We start from the raw sequence: 13,663 nt of genomic DNA, 5'->3' as shown, positions 1-13,663 counted from the left end.
AGGGCGGGTGGAGGAGGAAGCGGCCGATCCCTGAGTCTGCTCCGGCGCCGCCGAGCACCGCCCGCCCCAACCGATCAGCCCCGTCGGCTCCGGGGCCTTGCCGAGCCGAGAGGAGGGAAAGGCGCAGGCGGCTGCGTGGAGGCGGCGGGGGCGCGGGCGGAGGCGGCGCGCCCGGCCGCGGCTGCCGCTTTGTTGTGCGGCCCGGGCCGAGGAAGGAGAAGTGGGAGGAGGGGGGAGCTCGGCGTCCCGCTCCCTCCGCGGCTCATGGCGACGACGCTCGGCACATCCGGGACCCTCCGGCCGTGGCGGCCGCGGCGCCGGCTGCTCGGGCCCCAGCCCCGGCCGCTGTGGTGACTCTGTCGCGCCTCGCCGTCGCCCCAGCCCCGCCTGCCGGCCCCGCGCCGCGGCCGCTGCCCCGCCGCCGCCGCCCCCGCCGTCGGGGACATGTCTAACCCTGGGGGCCGGAGGAACGGGCCCGTCAAGCTGCGTCTGACAGGTGAGGGGGGGTAGGGGGGCGCGCGGGCGGCGGGACCCGGAGGGGGCAGCCGCGGGGTGGGCAAGCCGGCGGGGGGTGTCTGTGGCCTTGGGAAGGGCCAGGGTCGCGATCAATGGTGAGTTTGGGGTCGGGGACGTGGGAAGGCCTAGTTCAGGGAGAGTCATGGCAAAACCACTCGCCCTTGTTGGGAAATTCTTTAAAAAGCCAAGGGTGACTCGGGGGTCTTTTGTTGAGGGGAGGGGGACCCAGGTTGGAATTCCAGGCAGATTTGAGGTCGAAAAGCCGTGGCCGAGGAGCACGACTCTCCCGGAGCCTCGGGGAGCAGCCCCTGGGCTGCCGCCCAGGTGGGGTCGTTGAGGGGATCAGGAGCTCCTGTGCGGGGATTATTGAATCCGGTGGTTGACGGCGCGCAGTAAACACTCCTTAAAGATGGAGCGCTTAACGGGAGGGTGTGTGTGTGTTCCCTGGTTGTTAACTTGTTCGCCCACTTGTGCCCGCGTGCAAAACCTTCACTTTCTGCTGCCAGTCTGAGCAGCCGGTGCCACACACCTGAAACGTACGTCCTTGGGAGGGAAGGAGACTGAGGTTGACTTTTCCGGTGTGTCTGCCTGATCCCGGCGACTCCGGCGTATTGTACACGCTATGTTTTGGAAGTGTTTGATTGCAGGGTAGCATGTTTTGGGATGTTCCTTGTAGGCCGCAGAACTTGTGTCTTACTTCTAACTCTAGACCGGCTTTACAAACACGCTTTTTTTTTTTTTTTTTTGTACATTTCTAAGGATGTGCTCACATAAACTTTCAAGCGAAGTTTTTTCTCTGACCCCAACCTCCCTCCGCTTTCCTTTTTCTAAATGGAAAAGAATGTCTGGAGGGGTTGCTAGATAGAAGGCTGCTCTTACAAAGTGTTTATGAGTCCAAGTGCATTAAATCTGTAACATTACAGGTCCATTATGCTTTATAATGCCATTTTTTTTTTTGTATTCTTACACGGTCGTGTTGCCTCATTTTAAGGAAAAAATTTTTTTTGGTTTGAAAAAAGATGATTGAAATCAGCATAGTTATCCTAGTTTCACCATTCACTATTAATAAATTACCCACGTTGATAATTGGATGTGTGGTGAGAAAGATCATTTTCCTGAGGATCTGTGTGTGTGTGGGTGGGTGCGTGTGTAAGAATAAACTGTAATTATGTTTGCCTACGCTAGACTTTGAGATTTATATGGACTAATTTTGTAATTGAATGCTTGTGTGTTACATCCCAGTCCACTGGCTGAACTTTTGAGATAAAGACTTGCAGTGAACTTGGTATTTGAGAATTTAGCCTGAGTGTATGTTGGCTGCAATTTTAAAAATATATTTCTTTCATGACAGTTTTACTTTTGCTAGGGAAAACTGCAAAGAATCATTAACTGAGTGTTTCTTAATGGAAAACCTGGATTAGGGGATGCCTGTCTCCCCCATTCAGTTTCCTTATTTTCATATGAATCAATGGAAACCTTTATAAGAGATGTTTGTTGCTTTAGAGTTTTATCTACTGCTGTTCCTCTCCAGAGTCAGTCCTGTGTCAGTGATTATGGAAAGAACCTGTGATTCCAGGTGTGCAGAAAGCATCAAAAATAGGCTATTGGCCATTTACTTCCTTCTAGCCTATATACATAATGTGAAAATGAGGAAGAAAACAGGGATTTTTACTTTCTGAAGATAAAATGAGTTTGAGGTTTTTTTTGTGTGACTCAATAGATCTAAAAGTGTTTATCTGTGGTTTCCTGACTGCAAATGATACATTATAAAAATTCATGAGTAAATTTGGGAGCAAAGATTACACTTATTTTTTGGGGGGGAGGGACACGACTGAATTTATAGACTGACTTTGTATTTTTAGATTTTTCTGAGGAATTTTAAATATACTGTGTCCCCTTAATTGTAAAAACAGTTGAGGTACTCTCAATTTCTTAAAATGGTTGGGAATTTTTCTCTGTCATATTTTAGGAGAAAACTATTCAAATATTAAAAACATTGCCCTCTCCCTTTTGGTTACATATGGTGAATTTCTTCTGTTTTGCCAGGAAAGTTAACATATATTTTTCATTTTTGTTCATTTACAAATTAGATGGTATATATTTTAACAAATAGATCTCAAGAGCTGGATTCAATTAGCAGCTTTTTAGGACATAAACATTAAAGGGTTAGATGGAAAAGATTGTTTTGACTGACTGGATAAATGACAGGGCTGTGTTTGATGTGTGTCCAGGAATTGGTCTGGAGCTGGTGCCCAACTTTTCAGTCCATCTTGAGAAGCCAAATAAAATATTTAACCTAGGCCTCGTTTTGTTTTTTTTTAAAAAGTTGATTCTTTGTTAAGACCTTAAGAAATGTTTGGCATACCTTTAGACTAAGTGTTTAACAGTTCATTTAGATCCGGATTCCATAATAGAGGAAAATCACTATTAAAAAAAAAAAGTAGATCCCACAGCGATCTTTTATTTGGTTTTCAATATACTGGGGCTGGAGGATGCTTTAACATTTTTGGTTTTTGCTTTATGTTAATACCATACCAGTATTTTAAATTTATGGAGTGTCTTTGATTTCAAGGTGCTTTCTGAACTGTAGTTACTCAATTATATCCTTAATACAGAGTTGCCCCTTTACTGAAAGGTGTAAACAATTCTTACATGATGACACACACGCACACACACACACACACACACACTTCTTGCATGATGACGCGCACGTGTGCACACACACACTCAGACACACATATACACAAACTGAAGGAGAAGAAATATTTGAGCTATGAGATCTCTGCCCACAACAGATATTAGACTTTTCCACATATTATTCCTAAGACCACAATCAACTAGTGAACTGTTTGGTATTTGTTGATGCTAAGAAGGCAGGGCTAATTTAATACTAAATTTAAGATTCCTCAGGCCATTAGTGGTTAAAATCTGATTGGGTCCATCAAGCTACTGTTCTTCATGACACATTAACACTTGGTCATTAAAATGGGCCCTATGGTAAAGCTATCAGTTTCAGCAAGTATTTCTGGAGCAAATTGATTGTGAAATGTGAAATTTGTATGCATTATACTTATGAATATCTGATATAGGCTTTTCTTAAAATGGTTTGGATAGAACCTATTCTTTGTATTTGGTTATAGTAAAGAATTTGGGGTAATTTTTGTTTTATATCGTTGTTTTTGAAAACCAAAGACTGGAAAAAGCAGTTTTGTATAATTTCTAATATTTAAAATTCTTAGATCTGGAGAAGTAACAGATTACTTCTCCAGAGCCTTTTTGTAATTTAAATATTTTTGTACGCTCCTCATGTTATTAATTTATAAAACTCTTGGCAGTAATGAGGTTAACCTTGTCTATCGCTGAGTGAAAATTAACTTTAAGTCTCACTTTAGATATTATGGCATCTTAGTATTGTTTTCTGCCATATTTTATTGATTCAAGGCTTTAAAAATTGCAACTTGATCATAACTCACAGGTTTTTAAGTAGGAATGTGCCTGTAAACCATAATGACTTTTTCTAGGGGTGTTAGTGATTGGAATATCCGCAATTCATTTTATTTTCTTGGTGTCTGAAGAGGAAGCCAATCTGGCGTAGCGCCTTCCTTTTCTCTTTACATTATCTCTTCTAGTCTAACCTTCATACAGGCAGTTGGACCTGCCTCGGTGCTTCATGTAGTTTAGTTTTCATTTGTGAGTCGTGTGTGTGTGTGTGTGTGTGTGTGTGTGTGTGTGTGTGTGTTTTCCTCTTGAATTGTACCTGTCACAACTACTACCATCATTTATTTAGCGTATAATTTAGCATAGTCAGCATATAACTTAATTTTTAAAGTAAATGAAGGGCTACATTTTAGGCACACAAGATTTCTATTTAGCCATTTTTGATGTCTTTTCAAGATTTTGAAAGCTTTTAAAGATATAATATACCCTACTTTTTTCAAATAGACCATATTTAACAGAACTTAGTATTTTATTTACGATTCAGCATAATTTTGAGTCTAAATTATTGTGCTGTAGTGTGAGGATATCATTGTGGTGTGTAGAGAGACCTGTTTGACCCTGGCTATGTGGTGATACGCTGTTTAACCGTGTTCTTAACTGCTTTGCCCTCATTTTGTTTTTGTTACTTTCTCTAAGAATACTGGACCCTTGAAATATACATTTGCAATCAGCATTGTTATGTGTTTCCATATGACTGACACGTATTGAGTGCTTATTAAGTGCCAGATACTCTATTAAATTTACACCTATTATCACTTTTAATTCTCACAGTAGCTCTAAGAGAGAGGAGAAAGTTGGAGAGGTTAAGGATACATCAGAAGCTAAGTTGTCTCGAGAGTCTGTTACAAACTTACAAGATTTTGTGTGGAAACATAAATACTTTCCATTTATTTGGAATTAGCCTTGAGATCCTTGCTCCTTTTTTAAGACTCATCTCCAGGATTACCCTCATCCGTACGACTCCCTTTGACTTGAATTGGCTTTTCCTCTGGAGCTCACTGCAGGGCATTGCTGTTTCTGTCTGTAAACTCCATGAAGGCAGAGTCCTTGTTTCAGCATGGATTAAGAGGTTTTGGCATATTATGGAACCAATGCTGAAGACACGGAAGTAGTTCTGTGTAATTCTATATGTGTTCCTTATGGCTAATGCACTGGGTGTGAGTGGCCAGAAATGAGGCTATCGACAGGGACAAACCCATTTAGGGCCTTGTTATATTTTGCCAAGAAGTTTTTTTTTTTTTTTTTTTAAGGAGGTAGGAATCATTGAAAGATTTTAAGCTTTGATATATTTAATGTTTAGAAACAATCTTGGGGCAGTAGGGAGGATGGACTGGGATGGGAACTGAGAAGACTGATTTTAGGACAACCAGTTAAAAGGATGTGACTGCAACCATTGTTCATGTGTTTTTCTTGTTTTCACTTTTATTTATTTCCAGATTTTGTTATTACAGATAATTGCTATAAACATTTTGGTGTAGATAATTTTGCTTTTTTATTTTTTTTAAAGGATGATTTTCTTAGGATATTTCCATAGAAAGTGCTATTGCGTTCAAGGGTTTTTGAGGTCTTTTTAAGGTTCTTGATTAATTTTTTTTCTCAGGCAGCTTCCAAAAAAATTGTGCCTATTCAGAGCGCGTGAATGTCCCTTTTCACTATTCTGTTATAAACATTGACTCTCGTTTTTCAATTTTTTTGCTAATTTCATGGCATTTAATCTTTAAACATTTACTCGTTAAGTTGAATATTTTCCTATTTACTAATTATGTTTCTCTTTGTTGACTTGTTTGGCCCTGTCCTTGTTACCGCATTTCCCTGAAAATAAGGCCTACTCCCAAAATAAGCCCCAGTTAAGATCATCAACCAGATGGACGTATTTAGTACGTTATGACGATGTTCCAGAAGAAGATGACATGACTTTATTTGAATAAATGTAGATTGTTGTACATGAAAAAATAAGACATCCCCTGAACATATGCCCTAATGTGTCTTTCGGAGCAAAAATTAATATCAGACCCGGTCTTATTTTCGGGGGAAATACAGTATCTGTTAGGGTCTTAGTTTTTTTCCGTACTGATCTGCCTGAGAATTAAAAAAGATATTAGTCTGTTGTCATATTTGCTACAAACATTTCTCCCAGTCTGTTACTTGTCTTTTGATTTTGACCATTTTTGGACATCCAGAAATTTGTTATTTTAGAAGCCAAATCTGTCCAACTTTTGTTTCTCCTATTATTTTTATACTTAGGAAGGCCTTTTTCCTCAAGAGGCTTAGTAAATATTTAAATATATTTTATTTTAGTGTTTCAAAAAATGGTTTAGGAAGCTATTTCTCTCCAAATTGCTATTAATCATCTCATCATTATTTATTAACCAATTCTTCCTTTCCACAGTGATGTGATTATCTTTTTAGTTATGTTATATTAGTTATAGTAGAGTCAGATTACCTCTTGTTCAGTGCCATACTATGTTCATTATTTTAGCTTTATAATTTATTTTAGTATTCTCTTTGTACCACAGCATGTTTTTTGGTATTTTATATATTTGCTTTTCCATGTGAATATTAAACTTATTAGGTTTAAAAAGAAATTTCACTGGGATTATAATTAGAATTGCATTACTTTGGGAGAAGGAACCATTTAAGTGTAGTATTTAGTTTTCCCACCTAGGAGCATGCTATGTTTTTACATTTATTTAAGCTTTTGTCCGTATTACTCAGGATAGTTTAATAATTTTCTTCCTATATTTTAATGTAATTTCAGCTAATTTATATTTGTGGCATTTTCATTGTATATTCTAATCGTGATTATTGCTTGTATTCAGGAATGCAGTCATGTATTTTTGGTTGATTAGAGTAATTTTGCTGAACCACTAAGCCTATTTTTCACTTGATGCTAGTTTTCTAGGTATCAGTATTTGGCATTTTTTACAGTTGAATATTAACATTTAAAAGTTTTCATTTCTTTTTGAGTTTTCCCACTAATGTATGATCAGTTGAACAAAGTTAGGAATTTTATTTAATTTGTTGCTTTTTAAAAAAACCACATTTGACAAGACATTAAGTAGCAACATGTATCTTAAGTTTGGCAGTTTGATTTCTTAGTGAAAATTGACAGCAGACATAAAGCTTCACTTTTAAAATAAATCTTGATGATTCATTTTAGGTAGGAATTACTGCACTGGTGATTGCACAGAGGGCGTTTCTTTCTTCCCAAAAAGTTTCCTTGTGCCCCTTCATAGCCAGTCTCCTCCCATCCCTACTCCTTGGCAACCACCCATTTACTTTCTGTCACTATAGTTTTGCCTTTTCTAGAATTTTATGTCAATGGAATCATACAGTATATAGCCTTCTGGATCAGGCTTCTTTCACTTTGCACAGTGCTTTTGCGATCCGTTCATTTTGTGTGTCACTTGTTTGTTCCTTTTTGTTCTTGAGGAATAATGTGTTGTATACCTACACCCCATTTTGTTTATCCATTCACAAGTATCCACAGATATTTGTTTCCAGGGTTTGGCCTTAAAGCTGCGACAAACATTTGAGTACACTTCTCTTTGTGAACATGTTTTTATTTCTCATGATTAGGATTGTTGGATCGTATGGTAAATATGTATTTAACTTTTAAAAAAATTTGCTAAACTGTTTTTTTTTCCAAAGTTGTACCACTTTGCATTTTTACCAGCAATGTATGAGAGTTCTAGTTGCTCCCAATCCTAGCTAACACTTGCTGTTATCAGTCTTTGATTATGGCCATTCTAGTTGTGTAGCAATATTTCAGTGTAGCTTTAATTTTTATTCCCTTATTGACCTATAGTGTTAAGCATCTTTTCATGGATTTGTTATCCATTTATCTTTGGTTAATATCTGTTCAAATCTTTTGCTTATAGTTTTAAAATTGGACTGTGTTCTTATTATTGAGTTTTGGCAGTTCTTTTTGTATTCTGGATACAAGTCTTTTTTTAAAATGAAAATTTCAAAAAATTTTTAATGGTAGGAACAGACACAAGTCCTTTACCAGATATTTTCTCTATATTGTGACTTTTTACCCCCTCAATAGTATTTCAAAGAACAGAAGTTTTTAATTTTGATAAAGCCTTGTTCAACTATTTTTTCTTTGTGGTTCATGCTTTTTATGTCCTAAGAAATCTTTTCCTAATTCAGTTCTAAACATTTTCTCCTATGTTTTCATCTGCATTATTTATAATATTAGCTCTTACATTTAGATCTATGACCCTTCGAAAGTTAATTTTTTAATATGGTGTGAGAGGTAAGGATAAAGGTTTTTTGTTTTTGTTTTTTCCTTTCCCATATGGATGTCCGATTTTCCTAGCACTGTTTGTTAAAATATTTCTGTTTTCCTCCATTGAATTGTCTTGGCACCTGGGCTGAAAATCAATTGACAATATACATATAGTTCTATTTCTGGACTGTATTCTGTTCCTTTTATTTATAATTCTGTCCCTTAGAAGTTTATTATCTATAACCCACACTATCTTGATTTCTGTAGCTTTAATGTAAGTCTTCTGATTTCAAACATTGATAAAAAAGCTTTTGTAAACATTTTGATAAGAATAGATTAATAAGCATAATTGAGTCTTTTGTTTATTTATTTTTATTATTAGTTTCAGGTATACAAAACAATGTAATAGTTAGACATTTCACCCCCCTACATAATTGAGTCTTTTAAATTTAGCATCCTTTAGGACCTTGTAATGCTTGAGAGCCATTCTTTCATTTGTATAGCCAACAAATATTTATCAATTTCTTGACATGTCCCAGACATTATTTTTGTTATATGGTATCATGGGTGGAGATATAAGAAATCAGAGTAGACACGGATTGGACTCTCTTTTTCTTTTCAAAATTTTTATGATTATTTTTATCTCTCACTGGTGAAAGTGGATTGCAACAAGTATGACTTAGGAAGGTTTGCCTGTTGACCAGCTACCCTCCTCAATTCATTTTTAGAAAAAGGTGGGCAATAGAAAATATATAATTGTTTTATTAAATGTGAACTGGATCATGAGTTTTTAAACTTGTATTTTTTATATTATGACTATGTATTTTTTTTCTATCAGATCAAAGAAAGGAAGCAACTTAATTTTATTAAAATCTAAGCAGACTTTTTTATTTGACCACAGTGCATTCCTGGGAACTGTCACAAAGCAAACATCATAATGTAGGTCTTACTTACTGCGAAAGATATACTTGGTAATTTTGTGGGAGACAGTGAAATGTTGTGGGAAGAGTATAGAACTTGGAGGCAGAAAATTTGGGTTCGGATGTTAGTTATGCCACTGATTAGCTTTGTGTCCATAAGCAAATTACTTATTTTCTTGGTGCCTCTGCTTTTAGTTATAAGTGCATGCTTTAAATGACAGTGTTATTTATTTTAGGATTCTGCTGGACAAGATAAAGTGTATGTAAAAAATACTGTTAAAACTGTAAATTATTATGTTAATGTATTTTGTCATTTTTGACCACACTTTTAAATAAGTTAGTCATAACCAATTATATGTTGTTTTATAGGAGCAAGTACAACATTAATATAGGTATTGATTTAAATGGTATCATGCCTTATAAGATAGGCATAAATGTCTTGTACACTTTGGGGTACCAGTGTATCATAAAGAATTCATTCATATAGTTAAATTAGCAACTATGTTATACTTTTATTTTTAAATAATACAGCAAACATTTAGAAAACTCATTGTATTTACCCCACACTCCTTATTTTTGGTAAGAAGTAGAGGAGCTTTGGAAAACAGTTTGAATGGCTCAGGATTTTAGAGGTGGGGGAAATGTTTGTATCCAAGTCTTTAATGAACTAATACATTTCCCTGTAGCTTGCTGGCACTTTCAAAAGTAGCCTGTAGTTTCACCTCTTACCAGTAGGTGGGGTTATTTCTACACAGGTAGATGTCAACAGTGAGGAAAGACCTGTAAAACTGCAACGTTCAATGAGTGTAGTACTTGAAATAAATGGAATTGGAGAATTAGAAACTATCAAAGGTGATGCTGCTTCTAATGAAAATTCCTACTTTAGGATAAATTTTCTTATATAAACTATGTGCTACATGTTGTTATATTAGAATTCCAAATATTCGTGGTTAATTCTACTTTTATTTTTGTATGATCTATGTCATCATGTTGTCAATATAACTTTCTCTAGTGAAGAAAACTTACTGATTGATTGGACCATTCTGAATCATATGAACCTAATACTATAAATAAAGTTGAAAGAGTTGCTTTTTAAAATTGAATTTTAGAAATTTTATAAAGGAAGATGATGGAAAAAATCTTTTTTAAATTGAAGAAAAATAAAATGGTGTTTGATACATTGAAAATACCGTGTCTAACCCAGTACTCGGTACATAGTACATCTTCAGTAAATATTTGTGAGTTAAAGAATGATTGACAAAATTGGAAAAAGCTCACATGGTCTTAAGAACCTCATTTGAAACAAATAATAGGCTCTCTGTGATGTCATTATTGAATTAACTGACAGTTATACCTTAATAATTTTGACAATGTTAAATTATAAAAATATAGGACTGAAGTATTTATTCGTTAATATTTGACTTGATGGATAGGACTCTTACCATATTCTGTAGAATTTACTTCCTAACAAAGTAAAGAGCAATCTGATATTCACTGCCAAAAGATCTGTTTTTGCAATGTCACCTAAGAGAAATTACACATATAACTAGTCTGTCAATGTTAGGAAGATAGTTTTCTTTCAGGGCTCTACAGTTTTAAAGTGTTCTCATTTATTATCAAATTTAATTGCTATTCTGACCTTAACTTCATAGGTATTCTGAATCAGTGACAGTGAAATGAGAACATTGTATTTGATGAAATTTTTTCCTTATATCGTAAGAAGAGAAGAGTAATAGATTTTTGATGGAACAGTTGGTGCAACTATTCTAGTTCCATCAAAAGGAAGCTAGTTGTACCAAAAGTCCTTTGTAATAAAATAGGAATCCTTATGTATTTTAGTTTTCTATTTCCTAGTTGTTTTGCATTTTTCTCATTTTAGGTAGATAGGAGAGCTTAAGTAAGAAACCAGCTTTTTTGTTACTTTAAAATGGGATTGGTGATGATAGTTTAAGTTTCTTCTGATTTTCACTTTGGTTAACTTGTAAGTCTGTTTTCTTTAACTAGAACAAGGACTTGGGATGGTGATGAAATATTCATAGTCATTGAACATTTGTTGAGAGTCTTACATGCACCTGTCATGGAGGTGTAGGCTGTGGGATTTCAAGAGGTTTGGACCCTGATATTGCTCTCAGGGAACTTGCAGTGTGAACAAATAGAGATGAGATTTGATGGATGAAATAACTAGTCAGTGCTAAAGTTAGCGGTACACGCAGTGAGAGCGAATGAAATAAAAAGAAGGAAAAGCTCATGGATATTTTTAAGGGAGTTCACTTTTCAGATTCTAAGATTGATTAGTCTTTCATATTTCTTCCTTCTATTTTACAAAACAAAAGTATGTCATCCCACGTAGTATCCCGAATAGTATGTTGTCCCGTGGTGAGAGGCCTTCCAGGACGCCAAAGAGGCAAATCAGAATATTGGTGAGACTGCTGAGAAGGCAGTGACTCCAGTGATGGATTAACATCTTTTCACAAGTCAGATGGTTTCCAATCCTTAATTTTCAACAAAATTGAAAAACCTGATCAAGTTGTTAGCTGATCATTAAAAGTAATTTTCATAAAAACAGAGAAGTCAAATAAATGCCATTACTTTTCAGAAAGTTAAAAAAATTTAAATGATTATTGTAATTTTTCAGGGGGCATATAACTCAGAAGCATTAAAATAGTTTGATGACATTGCTGTAATAAAACTCATACATATTTATGTGAGTAAGTTTTCTTAGCACTTATATTTATAGTGAAAAATAAGAATAGAATAGGAATGGGATATTTACAATAAATAATATTCACTCATAGATACATGAACTAATTGGAAATAAGAAAACTCCATCCATCTCATGAAGAGATGCATTTCCAATTCTTCTTTTCCTCCTTTTTCCCTCCCATTTTTTGAACAATTGGTTTGTTCTCATCAGGATGCAGGAAAGTCTGTTTGGTTGGTATGTCTCAGTCTGTCTTAAACTATAGCTCCCCCTGCCTTTTTTCTTTGAATTTTCTTTGAATTTATTTATTATAGAAACTAGCTCTGTTAAAAATTCATCTAAAAACTATGATTTGGTTCTAGAGTTGTTTCCCATTGTTCCTGTGTTCCCTTCATGCTCCTATGTTGCACCATTCTGAACTCCTCACCTTTTCTTAATTCTTTTCATAGTTTCTCGAATTTCCAAGTTTTTGACAGTGTTGTTTCCTTAGACTCTATTACTTTCCTTCCTTAGTCTTCCTTCCTAAGACATAGTTGAGGCATTATCTCCTCTGAGAAGTCTTCCGATTTCCTCAGGCTGAGTTAGGCTCCCTCTCTCTCAGTTAGGGTCCAGATAGGAAACAGTTAACATTCCCAGAGTAGGTGAAAGAGAATGCCATTAAGGGACTACTTACAACGAATAGGCAGAGTTAAGGGAATCCTGATGAGGAGCAGGAATAGTGTAGCATGTAGGGACTAGCAAGGATAGGCAGTGGTGCCATCTTTGGGCCAGAAAGGGCGAAGGGAGTGAGTAATTATGGGAACCCAGAGAGATCCTTGCAGTTGCTGCTCATTTACTGAACCCAATTTGAAGCCAGAGGGCAAGGGAACCTAGTTTAAGGTTAGCTTCCGAGGACACCAAGCACTGAACAAAGGATAGAGAATGGTTCTGGAGGAGCAAACAGAGAACAGCCAACACACCCTTATTTATACTCCTTAAGTACTTTAGCAAACTTCTTTGTATCGTCGTATTGACTTAAAAGGCATTGATTGTATTGGTGTTTTCCCCATAGTGCCATCAACTCCTTTGTAAGATATGAACTGTCCCTTGTTTATAGTTGTGTACCTACCGTGCTCATTAGATATTTGTTAATTAAATGAATAAAAGTATAAAAAAGAAATGGATGAAATACATAATTTAAGTGGCTACACATACCTACTTAGTGGTAATGTGTAGTGATTCTTACCATGTTTTCCCGGAAATAAGACCTAGCCAGACCATCAGCTCTAATGCGTCTTTTAGAGCAAAAATCAATATAAGACCCGGTCTTATATAATATAATATAAGACCTGGTCTTATATAATATGATATAATACCAGGTCTTATGTTACTTTTTGCACCAAAAGATGCATTAGAGCGGATGGTCCGGCTAGGTCTTATTTTCGGGGAAACACGGTAGTTCAAAAGAGAGTAAATCTAATATTTGCTTGTTCGGCAGTTTTGATGCTTCTGCAGTAACTGGCTCACTAGTTTTGGTTGAAGAGAGCCCAGGGATTAGGCCATAATATATTACTACATTGAGAAGGATTATAATGTAGATCTTTGAGTTTGCTGCTCAGTAACCTGGTCAATACATGTATGGCCTTTCTTTTGCTCTATGAGAATCATGATGCAGGGAAAGAATCTGTAGAGGCTCTAAGGCCAAAATGTTGACTTCAGGAGAATGTGCCTTATTACATAGCCTTTTCAAATCTCCTAAATATATGAAAGCTGGTCCTTCTCTGGAAAATCAACATGTATTGATAACCACCGTTA

The 13,663-nt window shown here is 36.5% G+C and overlaps 1 protein-coding gene across 3 annotated transcripts in view; it reads left to right on the top strand.

Moving 5' to 3' along the window:
- The first annotated feature begins 213 nt into the window (after nt 1–213).
- SMURF2 (SMAD specific E3 ubiquitin protein ligase 2) overlaps nt 214–13,663 on the top strand; it is a 90,971-nt gene continuing 77,521 nt past the window's right edge. For all 3 annotated transcript variants that reach the window (XR_012492016.1, XM_074319449.1, XM_074319450.1), the window contains exon 1: nt 214–496. Coding sequence is in view for 2 of the 3 variants with exons in the window: in XM_074319449.1 (XP_074175550.1) it covers nt 445–496 (52 nt within the window). In the remaining variant the exon portion in view is untranslated. The remainder of the gene's footprint in view (nt 497–13,663) is intronic.

The sequence above is a fragment of the Rhinolophus sinicus genome, linkage group LG15 (assembly GCF_036562045.2).
Source record: "Rhinolophus sinicus isolate RSC01 linkage group LG15, ASM3656204v1, whole genome shotgun sequence".
NCBI lineage: Eukaryota > Metazoa > Chordata > Mammalia > Chiroptera > Rhinolophidae > Rhinolophus > Rhinolophus sinicus.
This window is presented reverse-complemented; position numbering and strand designations above follow the sequence as displayed.